Here is a 19,847-nt window from a genome sequence, read left to right on the forward strand (position 1 = left end):
CATTGATTTCCTTCCAAACAGATTGTAATTATCATTAAACATGAAATTTATGCTATCATGAAAAAGGTAAACATGTGTAAAATCAGTTCCATGGACCCATATTGTAATCCGACAGTAAATTAACAAACACATCTCCTACATCGTTTTAAATTTCAATCATAATAAATTTACTTATAGTTATTTTGATCACACCGATTTCCCCTCCCAGATTTTTATTCTGGTCAGTCGTTGATTCTATCATATTCCTCAGGGTACTTCAGTGGTTTTTACATAATTTCTTATTCTAAACCATTCCCCTCAAACAAGTTCCAGTCTCAAATAAAAAAAAACAAAAAAAAAAACAATTTTTCAATTCCATAAGGATGTTTTATATTGTATATACAACAATTTGATCGCATAACGCTGTTACTATAAGCTGTTCACTATATAACAATGATGCATTTTGCAAAGAAGTTCCAAAAGTACGTCACAAATTTACACCATCTCACTTTTCATATCGACACATTAACAATATAAAATTTTGTCATAAACATTAAAACACTGCTGGTTTTACTAAATGATAGCAGGAAAAAAAATCGAAATTTTTGTAAGAAAATTTGACACAGATTTAAATTAACATTAAAGATACACCTAGGTGTACCTTTTACAATACCAATGTATCTATAACAAATGAAAACAATGATGTACCAAATTCTTTTCATCTCTCGTCTCCACATTGCCCTCCTAAGTTAAAAAACAGTGAAAATAAAACATAGTGTGCTTGATGTTTTGTATAATTATATGTATATGTGAAATACACGTTTAGAAAAATCACAGAAATTTGAAATGCATGATTGTATTCATGAAACAAAAATGATTTGATATTTATAAAATGTACAACAAATAAAGTACCGCACATGTATTTGATACAATGTACAAAAAATGGCTTGGCATTTTCTGTTTCAACTCAATAAAAGAATATTTATCTGCAATCTTTTTTCCATTAAACAAATAATTAAAACATGGAATTTATGGTAAATTGAAGCATATGTAAAAACAAAGATCTAAATTGTAAAAGTAACCCGACTCGCATGCCTCTTAGCACTTTTGAAATCTGATGTTATTTTTGTTAAAATCTAACATCGGTACATAATTAAAATCATTGTTCAACAATTTTAGCATGAGAAAATCTTATGGCAGTGTAACAAAGTAACAGCTGATAAATTAAAAAAAATGAGTACTGTAACGAAAATGAACACGACTGGTTGAGATGAAACAAATAACTAGATGCACAATGTATTATGGGTAATATAGTTTTCTTTGTTCAAGTCTAAAATGTGCATACAAACGGAGAAAGGAAATTGAAGAGACTTAACAACATGCATATTGATAATTATAGTTTAGTGTTTATTTAAAAACATAATTTCAGCTGCAAGAAAGAAATTTTTCATGCAAAAGTAAAAGCCCAAAATCGATACCATGATAAGATCCATTTTACTAGTTGCTGTTCCAGCACAGTTAGAATTATTCCACAGAATTATAAATCCAGTTTGCAGAGGAAGAGGATAAAATCAATATCAAGGCTTCTAACACAACATTTATCCATTTTTGTTCACGGTCAAGTGTAAATCCAGCACTAGAAGAGATGGCAATATTTCATGTAGACAAAAATTAATTCTGCAGAAATCCAGAACGGAATGCCCCCCCTAAGACTCCCCATTTCACATTGGCACATACAACACTCGAGAAAAAAAAGGCATTTACTGGATAATACTCCGAAAACAAAAAACAGATGGAGACGAATACTTTTTCCATAGATGCATAATGCATCTACAAAAATATTAATAAATCCAACAATATACATTCTGAAATAACAATGGGACATATATGCACATTATAACAGCAAAAGTCCCAAAAGGGTAAAATGGCTCATATCACACAATAACAAATACATTAGAGGTTGCTTGTTTTTTTGTTTTTTTTTTTGCCCTCATCAAATTACGCACTACTTGAATCCGATTCAATAAGTAGTCCTCTAGTAAGAGGTGACCCGTTTTTCTCAACAGTTTTTTTTGCCTGCCTTGTTGTGCACTGGCAACCTTTCTTGCGACACTTGTTGTAGCATGATGTGCAAGCTTTTAAAACACCTCGGGCTGGCCAATAACAGCAAAGACATGGCAGGCAACAGGCCATCAGGGCCATGCAAGTCCACCTTTTCACACAATGTGGTTTGGTGCACCCTGCACATGGATGCATGTAACACATGTCCTCATCATCATCTTGGTCCTTCCCACAGTGATAAAACACTGCCTTCACACAACAGAAACATGTGCAAGTGTCCACAATACAATCTGGTGACACTTGGCATTTATCTCCGCAACACCAACGCTGTGGCAGTTTTTGAGGTTCTGTGCAAGAACCACACTTACACTTTCCACACTTTGCACAAATAATGTCATTGTCAACCTCAGCAATAGGCTCTTTTTTTAACGGTGGAGAAATAGACACAGGCTGTCTCGTAATTAGAGTTTCATTCAATGTTCGAAGCCCTGATTGTCTCAGAGGCAACGCTACACGATTGGAGATGGGGACTCCAGGGCTGGGTTGTGATGTTTCACGAAGGGGAAACTTTGGCCCCTCCACATACTCATTCTGAGTACGTGGATGAGGGCGCACTTGGTCCAGTGTTACTATACCTCCATCGCCATCGGGAGGTGGCAGAGTTTGGCGGTGGCCTCTCGCTGATATCATTTAAGCGTCATACTTTGACACATATGAATTCAATCTTCTTAAAAAAAAAAAAAATCTTATTCAATATATTTTTTGAATAATACAAACATAAAATGGATGCTTCTAGAAATAAAATGAACTGAAAATTTTCAACAGAAATGCAGAGTTAAAATAAAGGTAATTTCCGAAATGTTTACAAGCTTACACTACAAATTAAACTTTTTCCCTTCATGTCATTTTCCCCAAGAACTTGGTGAAAAAAATTAAAATTATCAAATACATATTTTTAAAAAAAAAATGTAGACATGAGAAAAAACAATTGCTATAAAACAACATACCCTTTCCAGTGTATTCCACAGAGCAACGTTCGTGTTTTTATCCAAGTCTCAAAATACTGAAAGATAGACGACAATAAAATTATGTCAAGTAAATTACAATGACGTAAACCCAATCATCTCTCCCGCCTCAACCAAGAAAACATTCACATCCCGTGTTCACACAGCAAAAAAGATATAATTCCTCACGAAGAAATCGCGCCCGCTATCTGCGTGCAGCTGAAATACTACTTACTCCCTTGGTGAAAAAAGTTATGCGGCCAACCAAACAACTGTGCTTTAGGCGAATCTACCAACAGAAAAAAAACGTTCATTAGCGAGAAAGATCGACGACATTTATCGTTAATAGATATGGAAAGTAATTATCAAATCTAGAGCACTGTCTTTCAGGTAAATACGTTGAATTGACTTTACCTATGGCTTCAAAATCCGTATATGGCATAGGTTGTGTGTAATTCGACACCCTGACCTTCTCAATCCCGTGGACTTCCGGCCTGGTTAGCTCATTTTCATTCATAGGGGGGAACAGGATGCAAAATATCAATGAGAGTTATATTCATTCATATATCGCTCGCAAGACGTAAATTACAGTTTAACGCTCCAATGACTCGATTTTCTGCGAAGCATAGTTATATTTCCATTATGTTATGCAAATAATCGTCAAATGCACATTTTTAAAATAGATTTGTTTATGGAAAATTCAATTCAGATGCAGCATATGCGTTGTAGTAAAAGGGCCCGCCAAAAATACTAGAGTGACCTAGATATCCTGGCGTGGACGCAATTTAAATTATCACAGAGATAAGAAAATATTAGTTATTTTTATTAATAGAAAGTGCACGATGTTTTTACCTGACCAGACTTACAACACTGTTATGTTTCAATAAAATATAAATCACTGTCCTCTCTTCATCTTGTTCATACCAGCTTTTAGTCAATATAGTCAAGAGATGGACCTTCTTTACCTTCCACTAACGATTACCAAACGGGACAGTTAATTCACAGTACGCTATTTATGATAAAAAAAAAAAATAATAGCCGCTTTACGAATGATTAAAACATTGGACCTCCGGGTATATTTTGCAAATTACATTAATTTTGATTTTATTAAGAAAAACACTTTTCAGTTAAATAATTAGTCACTGAAAGCAGTACACTGACTTTTATAGATATTCCAAGAGTACTTAAATAAAAAAAAAAATAAACATACATGTAAGTGAATATATTTTTTAGATATTCATGCCAAATTTTAAATAATGACTGAAAAACACTCCTTCCTCAAAACAATCATCAGAACAAATTTAAAACATTTTTAAATGTTTTCTTTTACCTCTTGTTCGTTTGCGCTTCTTCAGCAGTTCAGAGGTCTTCCATATCCCTCTTCTTTCTTTTTAAAGTTATATGATCTGCTTTGATACTAGATTGTTAATGTACTAATCATCATTATCCTAATGTCAACGCTGATTAAATAAATAAAAAAAAATACAATATAATGATTCTAGGAGTATGTACAGCTTAATTTTCTTTATTTTAGTCTAGGGAAGTAGTACAAAAGAAAACCAACAACGCTCTCATTTTCCATCCAGTTTTTGTACCTGCATGGTCGTCTGTGATCGCTTGAGCAAGTCGTCTGCAATTGCAGCCGGGGACAGGTGTGCACGCGCTCGACTGACAAAACAGACCGTCTTAAGCCAGATGATGCCACGCTCCGTTCCCACGCCTGCCGGACTGACCTTCCGTCCCTACACGCAAATCCACCTGTCATTCTGTCCTTTCAATGTTTAATACTGACCATTCAGCGACACTAATATTTTCTATTGAACGGTCGAGGGGTCGCCTCCTTTACTATTATAAAACTTCCTATGACTGCATTGGCATGACCAGATGGCTCAAGATAGGCCAGTATGGGAAAAGAAGAGATCGAATAGATTGTTTTTGAAAGATGTTATCCCAGTAGACACATGTGGATCACTTCCTTAGCTTTTTTTGAAGAGCCTTACACCTTTATACATTGTTGTCAAGGAATTCTGTATTCTGGTGACCTTTTCCTTATATCTCATGCTTGATCGAAGGCCCTAGAATTACTTTTTTTTTTTAAATGTCAATTTCCTATAATCCTATTTTTTATAGATCAATTACAATGTTTTAATTGCTCTGTATTTTGAATATGGATAATTCAAATTAATGCAACAAACATATTCAGTAAAGAATACAATGTAGTCTCTATGTAGAGAAACAGGCAACATAATTGATATTAGCTACTCCAAAAAATGTTAATTTTCATTTTCCTCTATTGACCAGGAAAGAGAGTTTTCCCCACATTTTCAGTGATTTTGATTCTGAATAGTAATATACAATTATTGACTGGGTATGAGGGCAACATATGATTTGTTGGACTTGAAGGTGAAAATGTTGCCTGAGGCTGCAGGCCAAGGGCAACATTGTCAACTTCATGCAGGTCCAACAAAAGATATGTTGTTCGAATCCCAGTCCGTAATTGTTTTGATATACCCTTCACTTTAGATAGAACACTAAAATGAAAATCTTTTAACAAATTTATTCAATATATAAACAATTTCTTTATAAGTATTATTTTGGCTTTATCAATAAAAATGATACAATAAAAAATGAAAAAAAAAATCATAAAATCAGAAATTATTTACCGCAAAACATGTGAAGCCTTCTTTTAAATAGCATACTGTAACTCTTGAAACTTCGGCTATTTCTGTATCAACAATATTTACTTGTGAAGTAGCACTGACGTTGCGGTCTAACAATTCTTATATTGGACTGACAGACTGGTCAACAATGAAGTTGTTGGACCGATGCAAATAACATCTACTATGTTGGACTTTTATTTGAAATAATATAAAGAAAGATTTTTATAAGGTTGTAACAATTGTTTTTGTTTTCATACAACAAAACAATAAACTGCACATTTTGGCAACATTGATTATGTTAGCTGCAGAACTGTAGCTCTCTGGTTGAGAACATTCGGACAGATAAACCAGAGTTACCTGTCCAAACTTTCTCAACCAGAGAGCTACAGTTCTGCAGCTATGATTATGTTAGCCCCCTCAGGATGAAAACATTCCTTCTGCTATGTGTCGGACAATATTTCTTCTTTTGGAGGCTAACAAATTTAATGTTGCCCTCAACCCAAGTCAATATTTGTACACCATGTTTGTTACCGACTGTCTACGGAAATATATCAGGTTGATCAATCTTATAGAAGACCAACCTAATAGGTGATTTATTTTCTTGAGGATCATAGTGTGTGAGACATAAACACAAGACAGGCCTGTAGCAACAAGCACAAGAAAATTGACCATCAAGGGAAGAAAAACAATAAACTTCCAAAACTCGGGAGGGGTTAGGATCCCTTAGTTTTTGGCAAGATTTAAATGCACAAACATGGCACACTTTCCACCTCACTGCAACAAAAAGGGTGGTTGTCAAAATCAAGAGTAAAAGACAATTCTTAAAATGGTGGGACCCCCCCCCCCTCGGGTGTGCAAGAAGCGATGATTAAGATGATTGTTGTTGTTTATAGTTTAAGTGTCCCAATGACTCGACTATCAAGTCTAGTCCAATTTCACACAAACTCTTTAAAATTAATATCAATCTCTTATTTTACCATCAAGTAAGGCCACCCTAAAAAAAAATTGTTTGTTTGCCCTCTCTCGACCAACTGACTCAAAATGGCCTGACTCAAAACATTTTTTAACCTCCTGGAAACAATTATTTTTTTTTCACTAATTCTGAAGTTTTCTCATCCCATTAATCTATTTTAACTTCATATTCACAAGTGTTTTTGAATAAAAAAAATCCCCCCTACCTACCCAATTTTTTTCCTTAATAGTTGGGAGAGGGCAAGCAAATTTTTTTCCAAGATGGCCTAAGCTTGAAAAATCTTTGAGGCACCTTTCTTTACTTTTAATAATATGTTTGTGATTAATTTCAGACATTTTCTTCCCTCATTTTAGCGAATCTCAATGCTACCATCACGTGATGCAGACACAACAAATCTGATGTCATTTGTGAAAAGGGCTGCTTCTCCAACTTCAAAAAGAAAACATTATGGACAGTGGTTTCCGAAATAATACTAATAATCGATTTCTAATATCGAAATGTAAATACAAATTATAATTCTCACCTGCCAGACATAGAAATATTGCCAGCAGTTGTGAAACCAACGAGAAAGTGCGACATTTCAATCAAAGGGAAAATAAATTTTCAATGTAGGCAAGTGCTTTGTAACCAGTCACAAAGGTACCATAATATTTTAGTATATGTCTAACATACAACCTTGGCTTTGCTGTAAATTGCCTACATCTACTATTCTAGTCACCTCAGTCAGTCATGGATACATACACTGTGCAATTCCTTTATGCTTAGCTGTACCTATGAATATCTTAGACTGCTTTTTTCAATCTGACTATTCAAATACCTGTTTTTTTTTCCTGAGAAAACAGGATAGTATAAAATGAAAATGCAGAAGTTTTCAGATCTTAATTTTATTACATATAAATAAATCTTTCCATCCATTTCAAACAATAATTTACTCATAATGTACTTTGATTACCATCTGAGGCATGTATGTAAAATTCCAAATAGCGAGCAATGCAGGCCAGAAAAACACACAAATCTGTTTTACAAAAGCCTATTGTCAGAAATTGACTCAATAATTTCATTGTATAATTTTATATTTCTTTAAAAAAAAAAAGAAGAGAGAAAAAGAGTGGTGATTAAAACTGTAATTATGTAAATGAGTCCTGTTTGATATTTGGACTACTTGTTTCCTTGTTGAGTGTGTTTTGGAGATCGTGGTTAGACCACAAGGTTCCAATGTTCTCTAAGTATTTTCTCATAAAGTGGCCAAGCAAAATCAAAATTGCTCGATTTTCATAAAATCTGGAACAGTTTCTTCATTTCCACCACGAGTTGCCAGTCCGGTTTTGTCATTTCTTCTCGGAAATGATCTTTTACGGCATCAATGGACTGTCTTGAGATCTGTAAAGAAATAAATTAAAACATATTACAAAATAAATCACAGTACACTTGCATGAGGTACACAAGTGCAAATTGTGCTGAAGTTAATAAACCAAGCACCATGTGTCTTAATAGATAAACAGAGAATGAAAATTCACATATAATGTAATTATAAGTATTTGATGAACCATTTATACATGTAATTCATAACACAAATGAAACTTTTTATCTATAGATCAGTTCACCATTTCCTTTGCAAATCTTTTAGAGTAAAGACTAGGCAAATTAAAGGTAAATACACTTTTAATATTCAGAATATTTAAAGCTTTAGTGATCCTAATAATTTGTTTGTGTCACGAGTTGTCTAAATAGCCTTTTGACAAATGATAAATGCAGAGAAGACCCCTTCAGTCTCCATTCTTGCTTTGTCACTGGGGGTCTTTACACAGGTCAGAGTGCAACACTAGCCCTGTCTGATTGCCACATATAAAAAACGAAAACTGTGAAGCAAAATAGGAATATGACAAGACAGAACTGTATATTGCTGGGTTTACAGGGTGCGAAACCCATTAAATGATAATCAGTAGTGTCAATAGTATATCAAAACATAGACCTAAATCACACAGTCCTGTTAGATTAAGAAAGGCTCACCGGGGACACCCCCAACAGAGAGTGAAATCAGATAATTATTGGGTATCTCAATGCCCAGGGTTTACAAGCTCAAAAATAGTGTCACATTATGACAACTTCATATATAAACATACGTTTTGATAGATTAACTGACACAAAAGGTCAACTGCGAACAGAAAATGTACCAACCTGTGATAAATTTGAATAAAGTGTCCTTGTTAAATATAAAGGGAATCCCTCGAGAGGTGATAAATGGTACTGTGACATGCCTTAGTACAACTCGTTAGCTCAACAATTATCCTTGCCTTGAATTTATGGCATGATGTAATCTTGTGCCAAGTAAGGAGATATTTTATAAAGTTCTAAATGTGGAAAACACACATAAATCCTTCTTTTTGCAAAATGTCAGGACCCATCAACATTGTAAATTAGCATTTACCCCTGACAAAAACAATAAGCACCCCCCCCCCTTTCCAACCCCCTTTTCTGCTACAGCTATAATGTTTTTTGCCTGAAAATATCTCTGTAGTATGGAAAGAGACCCCTACTTGTGTTTATATTTTTTTTGTTTTGATTCTGAACAAGGGAACATAAAATTTTGTCAGCTTACTGAGCACATTTGGGGATACATAAGTTCAAGTTCGTGCCATGCAACAATTAGAAAGTTACAACCTAAATTTAATTTGATGTGGGACAAAATTTTGCAATTTTTTCCTTCTGAAAGTACACATAGCACATAACAGGATGAATCTAAACCAGGTTGAGTTGTAGGGATGATTGTCACGGAAACTTCAGAGAGCTTAAACTATATGACCCATGCTTCATAAAGTTTTTTTTCCTATAGTGAAAAATGGTATAATATATTTTGAAAACTTTTTATGTAAGTTACATAGAAGTATGCAAATGTATGACTTCGAAAGAAAACAGTTACAAATGCATTTAGCCAGGTAAGTTGTGCACGACGATTTCATTCAGGCGATGCCACAATCTTCCTCCAGTTGTTCACATTCAGTATTCCGTCTTCAAATGTTAATGAACTGACACCAGAGAAGTTTTGTTTATATTATTTTCGTGTGTCACCATTAATTTATATTGTACTACAGGAGATATCATACAGATGGAGACCTGACGTCTTTCTCTGTCAAAAGGAACGCTTTTGACCCCATTTTGGCACAAGTCTTAAATTTCTTTCCTTTTTTTTTTTGGTTGAGGCTTACTCGGTTTACCAACAAAAAACAAAATTTACATTGATAAACAATCACACACACCAATGGCTTGTTTTACTATGAATCCATAGAAGTAAAATAGAGCAATTTATACACATAAATTGACCTTAATGTCCAAATCTCAGTAGGAGGTGACAAAATAATGATGTATTTAAAACTTAGAGACCCTGTATGATTATGATAAAACGGTACTGTGTAAATCCACTGCAGAACAGGGGAGAATAAAAGTCAGTAATCATTAACAGCAAGTAGCGCTGGGAAAAAAAAAGATTAAAAAAAAAAAGCTCTATTTTTTAAGCTGCATTTTTTCATTTCCATACTTTACTAAGTTTCCCGTAAAGTGTAGGAGTTTAATTTGTAGTTCTTGCTTGATAAAAGGCAGAACTATGGGACTTCACATCCGGCAAGCAACGGGGTCCTTCGACGACATATTGAATGTACTATATAGTACAGACATCTACAAAATATAACACACCCAGCTCTTAATGTGAGTGTACCTAAAATGACATACAGATGATAGGATACAGCAAAGATAAAACTACATAGACTGGTATAATCAATACATATAGCTAAAGCCCACATGATAAATCACATCTCAGAGGCAGGACTAAGCATGCAAAAATTGGATTTTGTGGGCAAAAAACAGTAGTCACATTGGAGGGAAAACACAACCAAAGATATGATGTTTCCAGATCATTGAAGCAACTTCATTTTAACCTTGCCTAGTTTTGATTACTTAAAGAGCATAGGAATCAAATGATAAATGACAAGCAGTCTGCAAATGAAGGAGAGTGGTACCCCCACTTTTTGGCCTTAACCTCTGATCTTTTAACCTTGTCAGAGAAGAAGCAGTTCAGAATATTGTGCAAGGAGGATTTGTTTAATGATGGGCTTCCCGCCTCTTTAGGTGACAAGTCGGACATCAATCACGTAAGAACACAATCCGGAGCATTTTCATTTATTGAAGGCAACACTGTGACATCTTGAAAAGACTGAAAAACATTTCTGGGTCAAAGGTGTACATTTTTCAACTACACCTAAATCAATAAATCTAAGGATCACTGTTCATCTTTGTTAACCAGTGGTAGAGCTTGCTTTACTGTAGTGAGGATTATCTGACCATCAGATGTCAAAAGTATTGTTAGAGATAGTCAAACAATTTATTATCCAAATTGTAAAATAACTATATCAGTATGGAAGTAAGACTTCTGAGTAATGAACTTTGTATAACAAGAAATATCAAAGATCATATAGTTAAACAAGAGGCCCATGGGCCACATCGCTCACCTGAGTAACTTTGGCCATGCTGTTCTTTACCAGATTTCCCCCCTTTTAATATACCTATTGTGGCCCCGCCCTACCCCCAGGGGTCATGATTTGAACAATTTAGAATCTACACTACATCAGGATGCTTCCAAATATGTCTCAGCTTTATTGGTCCAGTGGTTCTTGAAAAGAAGATTTTTAAAGATTTTTCTTATATATTTCAATGTAAAACTTGGATTCCCTATTGTGTCCCGCCCTACCCCCAGGGGTCAAGATTTGAACAATTTATAATCTACACTACCCCAGGATGCTTCCATATAAGTTTCAGCTTTTCTGGCCCTGTGGTTCTTGAGAAGAAGATTTTTAAAGATTTTTCCTTTTTATTTCAATGTAAAGCTTGGATTCCCTATTGTGGCCCCGCCCTACCCCCGGGGGTCATGATTTGAACAATTTAGATTCTACACTATCCCAGGATGCTTCCACATAAGTTTCAGCTTTTCTGGCCCTGTGGTTCTTGAGAAGAAGATTTGTAAAGATTTTTCCTATATATTTCAATGTAAAACTTGGATTCCCTATTGTGGCCCCGCCCTACCCCCGGGGGTCATGATTTGAACAATTTAGATTCTACACTACCTCAGGATGCTTCAATATAAGTTTCAGCTTTTCTGGCCCAGTGGTTCTTGAGAAGAAGATTTTTAAAGATTTTTCCTATATATTTCTATATAAAACATTGATTCCACATTGTGGCCCCGCCCTACCCCCGGGGGTCATGATTTGAACAATTTAGATTCTACACTACCCCAGGATGCTTCAATATAAGTTTCAGCTTTTCTGGCCCAGTGGTTCTTGAGAAGAAGATTTTTTAAGATTTTTCCTATATATTTCAATGTAAAACTTGGATTCCCTATTGTGGACCCGCCCTACCCCGGGGGTCATGAATTGAACAATTTAGAATCTACACTACCCCAGGATGCTTCCATATAAGTTTCAGTATTTCTGGCCCAGTGGTTCTTAAGAAGAAGATTTTTTAAGATTTTTCCTATGTATTTCAATGTAAAACTTGGATTCCCTATTGTGGCCCGCCCTACCCCCGGGGGTCATGATTTGAACAATTTAGATTCTACACTACCTCAGGATGCTTCAATATAAGTTTCAGCTTTTCTGGCCCAGTGGTTCTTGAGAAGAAGATTTTTAAAGATTTTTCCTATATATTTCTATATAAAACATTGATTCCACATTGTGGCCCCGCCCTACCCCCGGGGGTCATGATTTGAACAATTTAGAATCTACACTACCCCAGGATGCTTCCATATAAGTTTCAGCTTTACTGGCCCTGTGGTTCTTGAGAAGAAGATTTTTTAATGACCCCACCCTATACTTGTCTTCTCTTGATTATCTCCCCTTGTGAGGGGACTTGGCCCTTCATTTTAACAATTTAAATTCCCCTTCACCCAAGGATGCTTTGTACCAAGTTTGGTCAAAATTGGCTCAGTGGTTCTTGAGAAGAAGTCAAAAATGTGAAAAGTTTACAGACGGACGGACAGACAGACAGACGGACGGACGGACGACGGACAAAATGTGATCAGAAAAGCTCACTTGAGCCTTCGGCTCAGGTGAGCTAAAAACCTCACAGGACACTGAAAATATCAAGTTAATTTCCTTGGTTTTTTCTGCACTCAGCTATGACCGTGACATTGAATGATTTAACTGTACTTGAGAAGTGATATATGATAGTAATAATGTTAATGTCCAACAAGTGTTGCCAGTGTCAACTCCAAAATGACTGTACTGACAACAAAAACAAAACATCAAAATTCAAACTATCCAATTAAATCACAGTGTTCTCAGTACAGTTTCATAATGCTGCTCCCACAATACGCCCTTAGTGTAAATTTACTACATTTTCATAATGCTTGGCCCAAAACATTGTAATCTTTTTTTATTAAGTGGAAGATATTAATGAACTGGGATTAAACTTGCAAAACAGGACTGCAATTAATCTCTGTCCTTGAGTACTCTACACCTTATATATATTAGTAAAGCTAGACAAAAATCCTTCCCACATGTTCAATAACAATATGTTAGGCTTTAATTTATTTTTCTTTGGGGAATTAAAGACGTATCCATTTTATTCAGTATCTTTCTAATCCTGATGCCAGGTGATATTCAGTACAGTAAGAGAAGGCTGTATTGACACTTATTCATCAGATGTTTATATCCCCGAGGATGAAGAAGAATGTCAGGTTAAAACACTGAATGAGACATAGGTAATGTAAACAAACACGAGAGGATTTAGACACGGTAAACTTACAGAACTTCAGCTCAATATTGAACAGGTCAGTTTGGCCCTTTGCAAATAAACCTGTATGACAAACAAAATAACCACAGAGCAGGTATAACAAATCTCTGCAAGACTCTTACTTTGAATTCATAAACATACATAAACACATTTGATGACACATTAATGACAAAGAAAGAAATTTATCAGTGCACTAAGAGGCTGATGCGTCCTTTCTGTTTATGTCAACGCATAATCAGATCTCATGTCCACCAAAGATTCCCCATTAATAAATAGCAAGCTTGTATGAACATTCTTGGTCCCATCTGAGATGGATTACTTCCGTTGCTGCCAAGACATGTAAAAGAATGAATAATATATATATCTATGACCTTTTTTGCTTTCTGTTCTGTAGTACATGTAAGAGGCCCAAGGGCCTTAACAGTCACCTATGGTTTGTCTGGTAATCTGCTTTAAATCTGAAGGTTCAATGTATTATAGTGTAGTCTTCAGCAATGCTGAAGTTTGACACTAGCATCAATCTCTTCCATGACAAAGTCCTTTTGCAGAGCATTATACAATGCACTGCAGCCATCATCTGCAATGTGATGAACCTCTGCTGGTCTTCAAACAATATTCACAGTATAAAAAATGCAATTTTATCTTTTTTATCATTTACAAGTACACCAGACCATGAAAACTATAAAAGTATTTTTAGTATTACCGGTATACATTTGAAATTTCTTGTACAGTGTTTTATGCAAATGACCAATTAATTACATAATTTAAAGAGAGATTAATTATCTTAGGTGAATAAAAAAAGGGAAAATAACTTCTCTCAAAGTAGAGTAAAAATTTCCTACATGATCAAGAGTCTTGCCCTTACACCAGAACCCCTATCCCAGTGGTCATGAATTTCACAATCTGGTAAAAACACTTTTGCCAATTCCAACCATGTCAACTATTAGATGCCCAGGAGCTGAGCTAGTAGATGATTTAAAATAAAATGATATAATGATGTATTTTCACTATAAGTTCAATACAGCCCCCACCCAACAACAGAACCCCTGTCCCTATGGTTATGAATTTCACAATTTTGGAAGAGGCATCCTTGCTCATCATAACCAAGCACTTAGTTTGTCTACTAAATACTCAGGAGCAGAGAAGAGGATTTTTCAGAGAATTAATCCATTTTCACTACACTATATGATCAATAGAGCCCAGACCTAACACCAGAACCCCTGACCCTGGGGCCATGAATTTCACAATTTTAGAGGGCTCAATGCTCCTTATAATCAGGCTAACAGTTCGACTACTTGATCTTCTGGAGTAAAGAAGATTTTAAAAAGATGGCATTAATTTTGATGGTTTTGACCCCACCCTCAAGGCCCCGGAGAAGGGGGGCATGAAATTCACATTTTCTGTCTCCTTTGCCCATATATGCCATATACTAAAATTGGTTGAAATTAGAGCAGTTCCAGAGAAAAAGCTGAAAATGTTCAAATGTCAATGGAGTCTGACAACGGATGGAAATAGTCTGGGTGACTCAGGTGACATAAAAATGATAAATGGCTTGCAAAGGACAGTTGAATTTCAGCAATGGAATAAAAATTTCAAAATTAAGAGAGCGCAACTAAAACATACTTCTATCAGAAAACTGCCTTTATTAAAGCCTTATGGTATATCATCCTCCAATTTATTAAAATTAAAACAGTAGCTTTAAACACTGATAATGAAGGCTTAGCTCCAGGAAAGTCTTGCTCACCTGAACAAGCAACTTCAGAGAACTGGCCGTGAAGATAATAATTAATTTAATGCTAACTTACCTTGCTATATAACAAATCTGTTTCATCAAAGTGTCGCCCAAACATCTTGGGGGCCTCTCCAGGAATGGCATCGACCTTGATGCAAACCTCCATCCCTCTAGTGGCTTTTTCTATTGGTTTGTGGTTATTTTCTATAGAAACTACTCTACCAATTTCTATGAACTGAAAAGAAAACATTAAATCATATTAATCATAATGTATTTTCATTAAAAAGTAGAAAAATGTCATAGGAAATGAATACTTGTTCAATATGGTAAATTTCTATTGCAACATAAAATAAGAGGCCCAGGGGCCACATCGCTCACCTGAGCACTGTGGCTGCGAAAAAAGCAAGAATCAGTTTAGTATTGCAATGCTTAAATGCATAAGTGGTCCCAACCTACCCCTAAAAGGGAGGGGGGGGGGTATGATTTCAACAAAATTGAATCTACACTAACTAAGGATGCTTACACATTTTTTTTTGACTAACTGTGATTTTTCCCTACAAGTTTAAACTTTCATCGTGGCCCTACCTACCCCAGAGGGTCATGATTTGATCAAACTTGAACCTACACTATCTGAGAATGCTTCCATATAAATATGACCAATCAAGACTTTGCTGTTCTTGAGAAGAAGATTTTTAAATATTTTCCCCATGTATTCCTATGTAAAACTTTGATCGCCCTCTGTGGCCCCGCCCTACCCCCAGGGGTCATGATTTGAACAAACTTGAATCAACACTATCTCAGGATGCTTCCATATAAATATGACCAACCAAGACTTTGCTGTTCTTGAGAAGAAGATTTTTAAAGATTTTCCCTAAATATTCCTATGTAAAACTTTGATCGCCCACTGTGGCCCCACCCTACCCCCAGGGGTCATGATTTGAACAAACTTGAATCAACACTACCTGAGGATGTTTCCATATAAATATGACCAATCATGGCTTTGTTGTTCTTGAGAAGAAGATTTTTAAAGATTTTCCCCATGTATTCCTATGTAAAACTTTGACTGTGGCCCCGCCATACCCCCAGGGGTCATGATTTGAACAAACTTGAATCAACACTATGTGAGGATGCTTCCATATAAATATGACCAATCAAAACTTTGCTGTTCTTGAGAAGAAGATATTTAAAGATTTTCTCTGTGTATTCCTATGTAAAACTTTGATCGCCCACTGTGGCCCTACCCTACCCCAGGGGTCATGATTTGAACAAACTTGAATCAACACTACCTGAGGATGCTTCCACATAAATATGACCAATCATGGCTTTGTTGTTCTTGAGAAGAAGGTTTTTAAATATTTTCCCATGTATTCCTATGTAAAACTTTGGTCGCCCACTGTGGCCCCACCCTACCCCCAGGGGTCATGATTTGAACAAACTTGAATCAACATTATCTGAGGATGCTTCCATATAAATATGACCAATCAAGACTTTGCTGTTCTTAAGAAGAAGATTTTTAAAGATTTTCCCCATGCATTCCTACGTAAAATATTGATCGCCCACTGTGGCCCCGCCCTACCCCTGGGGGTCATGATTTGAACAAACTTGAATCTACACTACCTGAGGATGCTTCCACATAAGTTTCAAACTTTCTAACACAGTGGTTCTTGAGAAGAAGATTTTTGAAAGATGCCATAAATTTTTCATGAATTCGAAATTATCTCCCCTTGGAAGAAGGCGTGGCCCTTCATTTGAACAAACTTGAATCCCCTTTATCCAAGGATACTCTGTGCCAAGTTTGGTTGAAATTGGCCCAGTGGAACTGGAGAAGAAGATGAAATTGTGAAAAGTTTACGACAACGCCAACACCAACGACAACAGACAACGGACAAATTTTGATCAGAAAAGCTCACTTGAGCCTTTGGCTCAGGTGAGCTAAAAAATGGACCTTAATGTTTGAAGTACAGTAATAATAAAATGAGATGAGAGTAAGAATAATTTTGATTTCCTTTTCCTATACAGAACTGATACCATTAGTATATTTGTTGCCTTTTGTAGCATGGTATGTAGCAGTGATTCATCCTAATTATACAACAGCTAAATGATGTCTTATTATTTTATTTTCTCTCTATATTTTACAAATTTATATATGATCTATTAATATTAAATACGATTGAAATGCTCTCACAGACATTTATCTTGTATGGAGTTGTACAAAGTAATCCCTGTTGGAATTCCATAAAATGAACTGAGCAAAATGAGGCATAAAAACAAATTTTGATCTGTCAGTCAGTTTGCAAAGATGACCATACATACAATATTATACAGATTTGGATATTTTGAATGCTAAATCTGGTTGTAGTGGTTATGTTTTTTTACACTGGTTCATTAGGTTTTGAGTTTTCACTACTTAAATAATCATATTTATACATTTAACTTAAATCATTAGTTTTCACAAAAGTGGTTTATTGTAACTGGGGATTGGGGGGGGGGGGGGGAATGATATATATAAACTATTTTTAAAAAGAGGCACTTGATATGTACACAGTAATTTATGCCTTCAATCCTTTTAGCATACTAACCAAATTTTGACACTTCTGACAAACTAAAAAAAAACAACTTCTGAATCATCTATTTGCTTACTATGACTGATCAGGCAAAACCATCATAGGACCTAGAGACAGTTCAATACACCATAAAAAAAATAAACATAACTGAAAAACTGTAGCCTTTCTGGACTGCTATCAGATGACTTTTAACATCATTACAGCAACTGCAGGCAAGGTAATTTTATCTGAACGAAGTCTGGGCCTGTCTTTGATTTCTGATCTGATTAAAAATCCTCCACCTGATAAGAGTCAGACAGAACACACCCTACCCCACTGCTTACAACCTCGGTGCTTCTCGAAGCCACGATTATTTATAGAATGGAGAGAATCTTCTGATCATTTAACACTGTTATTCTCTCAATCAGCATTTCCGTGAGCTATGCCTCCTGCATCTGTTTCCGGTGTTGTTAGACCTCAAGCTTTGCCAAGCAGACAACAAAACCACTTTAACTTGGACATACAGGATATATAAAAAAGTTTTGGAAGTAAATACTCCTGAAACCTCTTTTTCAAAGGATAATATATTTTCATTTCCATTGATTGAAATTTTTTTCCTGGAGTAACCTCAATCTTATTTTCAATTTCAAGACCATCAACATCCTTCCATTACATTCACTTTGAGACCAATGTGAATCAATAGTACAAAATTTTACAATTTTACTTGGAATACATTTTTACAATGATGAGCAAAGTATTCTAGTGCTTTACATTAACTTGTGGATAACCTTCACATTACCTGCAAATCTCAGACATTGAGATCAACAATGAGTAATTTACAGGTATCCCATGTGAAGGTTCTGGAGGCAACCAGAAAAGCCTTGCAAACATTTGCACTTCATTTGCATCAACAAAGTTTGCTTTCCATCCCTACAATGTTAATTAGTTTCTCTCTTGTTTATAAATAATTTATTAAAGCAACACACCAAAAGTTACGTATGGGTGGTCTACCTTTCCAGTAAAAAGAAAAGATGAACTTTTTATTCTAAGTAAATATATTTAAAACGCAATTCCTTGGGAACTGGGAAATGAGGAATTAAGAGTCAGGGATAAACACATCAGCTTTGAACAAAAACAAAATCTTATATGCAAAAGTAGAAAATAAAATTGGGATGAAGTTAGAAAGACAGGTTTACAAGAAGAAAAGAACTGCATTCAGTCAAGCAGACTTCCTCTCCCTTTGAGGGATCCAAGAGATGACTTGGCTGTGGCCATCTCCTTTGAAATGGAACAACCTTGATGACACAATAAGTTTCCTCTCTGTTGACAGTTTGCAGAGTCTCATTAAACTTGGATGATCACACCATCTTGTTGGACATCCTCCTGCACAAAACAACACAGGAAGTTGGGTGACCTTGATTCAATTTTCCAGGTCTCTCTTTTTTTTCCCTCCATATTGATAAAACACCAATCAGAATCAGATTATCAAAATGCAAATTTAACTCTCATACATGTCGCACTGCTTCACCCACTGGCAAAATGGAGATAAATTGCAGGCAAAATAGATAACTGAACATAACCTGCAGAAAAGTTTATCTGAATTAGAAGACAAAATTTTTCAGAATTTCTTTTAAAAAAATATTTTCCTCAGTCGATTGTATGGAGATATTTAATGAAAAATTCATGAAAAAAAAGATCATAAACACTGTGTGTAGTTTTAAATCCTAACTGCATAGGGCCATACAAACACCAGGTAAAAGAGCAGTATAAAATTTAGACTGTATGAATTCAGGAATCTATGACCAGTCTGGTCTCATTGAAAGGTCCAAATGACATATCATCTGATGTCTGTAATTCACCACACATTTAGTTAAACTGTTAACAGTTTAATTGTTAATATAGTATAATGTTAACATGAGGAAAGGTAGGAATACCTAAGTCACGATTTACAGTACTCACTTCTACAATACATATGAAAGACAGCTGGCTGGATGTATACTAAAGCAATAAAGTACAAGACAATATATTGCAAAGATAATGTAAAGAAACTCATGAATACCAGGAACAGAAGCGATTTGTTGTGTGTTTGTCAAAGACATGTTCCTCAAAATTTGA

At 35.4% G+C, this 19,847-nt stretch overlaps 2 protein-coding genes across 5 annotated transcripts in view; both read right to left on the reverse strand.

Moving 5' to 3' along the window:
• Positions 1-344: 344 nt before the first annotated feature.
• LOC133173001 (protein sprouty homolog 2-like) overlaps positions 345-19,847 on the reverse strand; it is a 279,783-nt gene continuing 260,280 nt past the window's right edge. Inside the window, exons 1-4 of one of the 4 annotated variants that reach the window (XM_061307878.1) lie at positions 3,459-3,594; positions 3,280-3,333; positions 3,048-3,103; positions 345-2,764 (exon numbers count right to left, since the gene is read on the reverse strand). In XM_061307878.1, the coding sequence (XP_061163862.1) occupies positions 1,978-2,730 (753 nt within the window). In that variant the 5' untranslated portion in view covers positions 2,731-2,764; positions 3,048-3,103; positions 3,280-3,333; positions 3,459-3,594 and the 3' untranslated portion in view covers positions 345-1,977. The other 3 variants (XM_061307877.1, XM_061307876.1, XM_061307879.1) reach the window with 3 other exon arrangements.
• Positions 7,907-19,847, reverse strand: part of LOC133172996 (eukaryotic translation initiation factor 5B-like) — a 73,920-nt gene continuing 61,979 nt past the window's right edge. Inside the window, exons 24-25 of the mRNA XM_061307865.1 lie at positions 15,263-15,424; positions 7,907-8,057 (exon numbers count right to left, since the gene is read on the reverse strand). Coding sequence (XP_061163849.1) covers positions 7,950-8,057; positions 15,263-15,424 — 270 coding nt within the window. The 3' untranslated portion in view covers positions 7,907-7,949. The remainder of the gene's footprint in view (positions 8,058-15,262; positions 15,425-19,847) is intronic.

Source organism: Saccostrea echinata, unplaced genomic scaffold (assembly GCF_033153115.1).
Source record: "Saccostrea echinata isolate AGI-Se365-2 ecotype Australia unplaced genomic scaffold, CSIRO_AGI_Sech_v1 ptg000056l, whole genome shotgun sequence".
NCBI classification, from domain to species: Eukaryota; Metazoa; Mollusca; class Bivalvia; order Ostreida; family Ostreidae; genus Saccostrea; species Saccostrea echinata.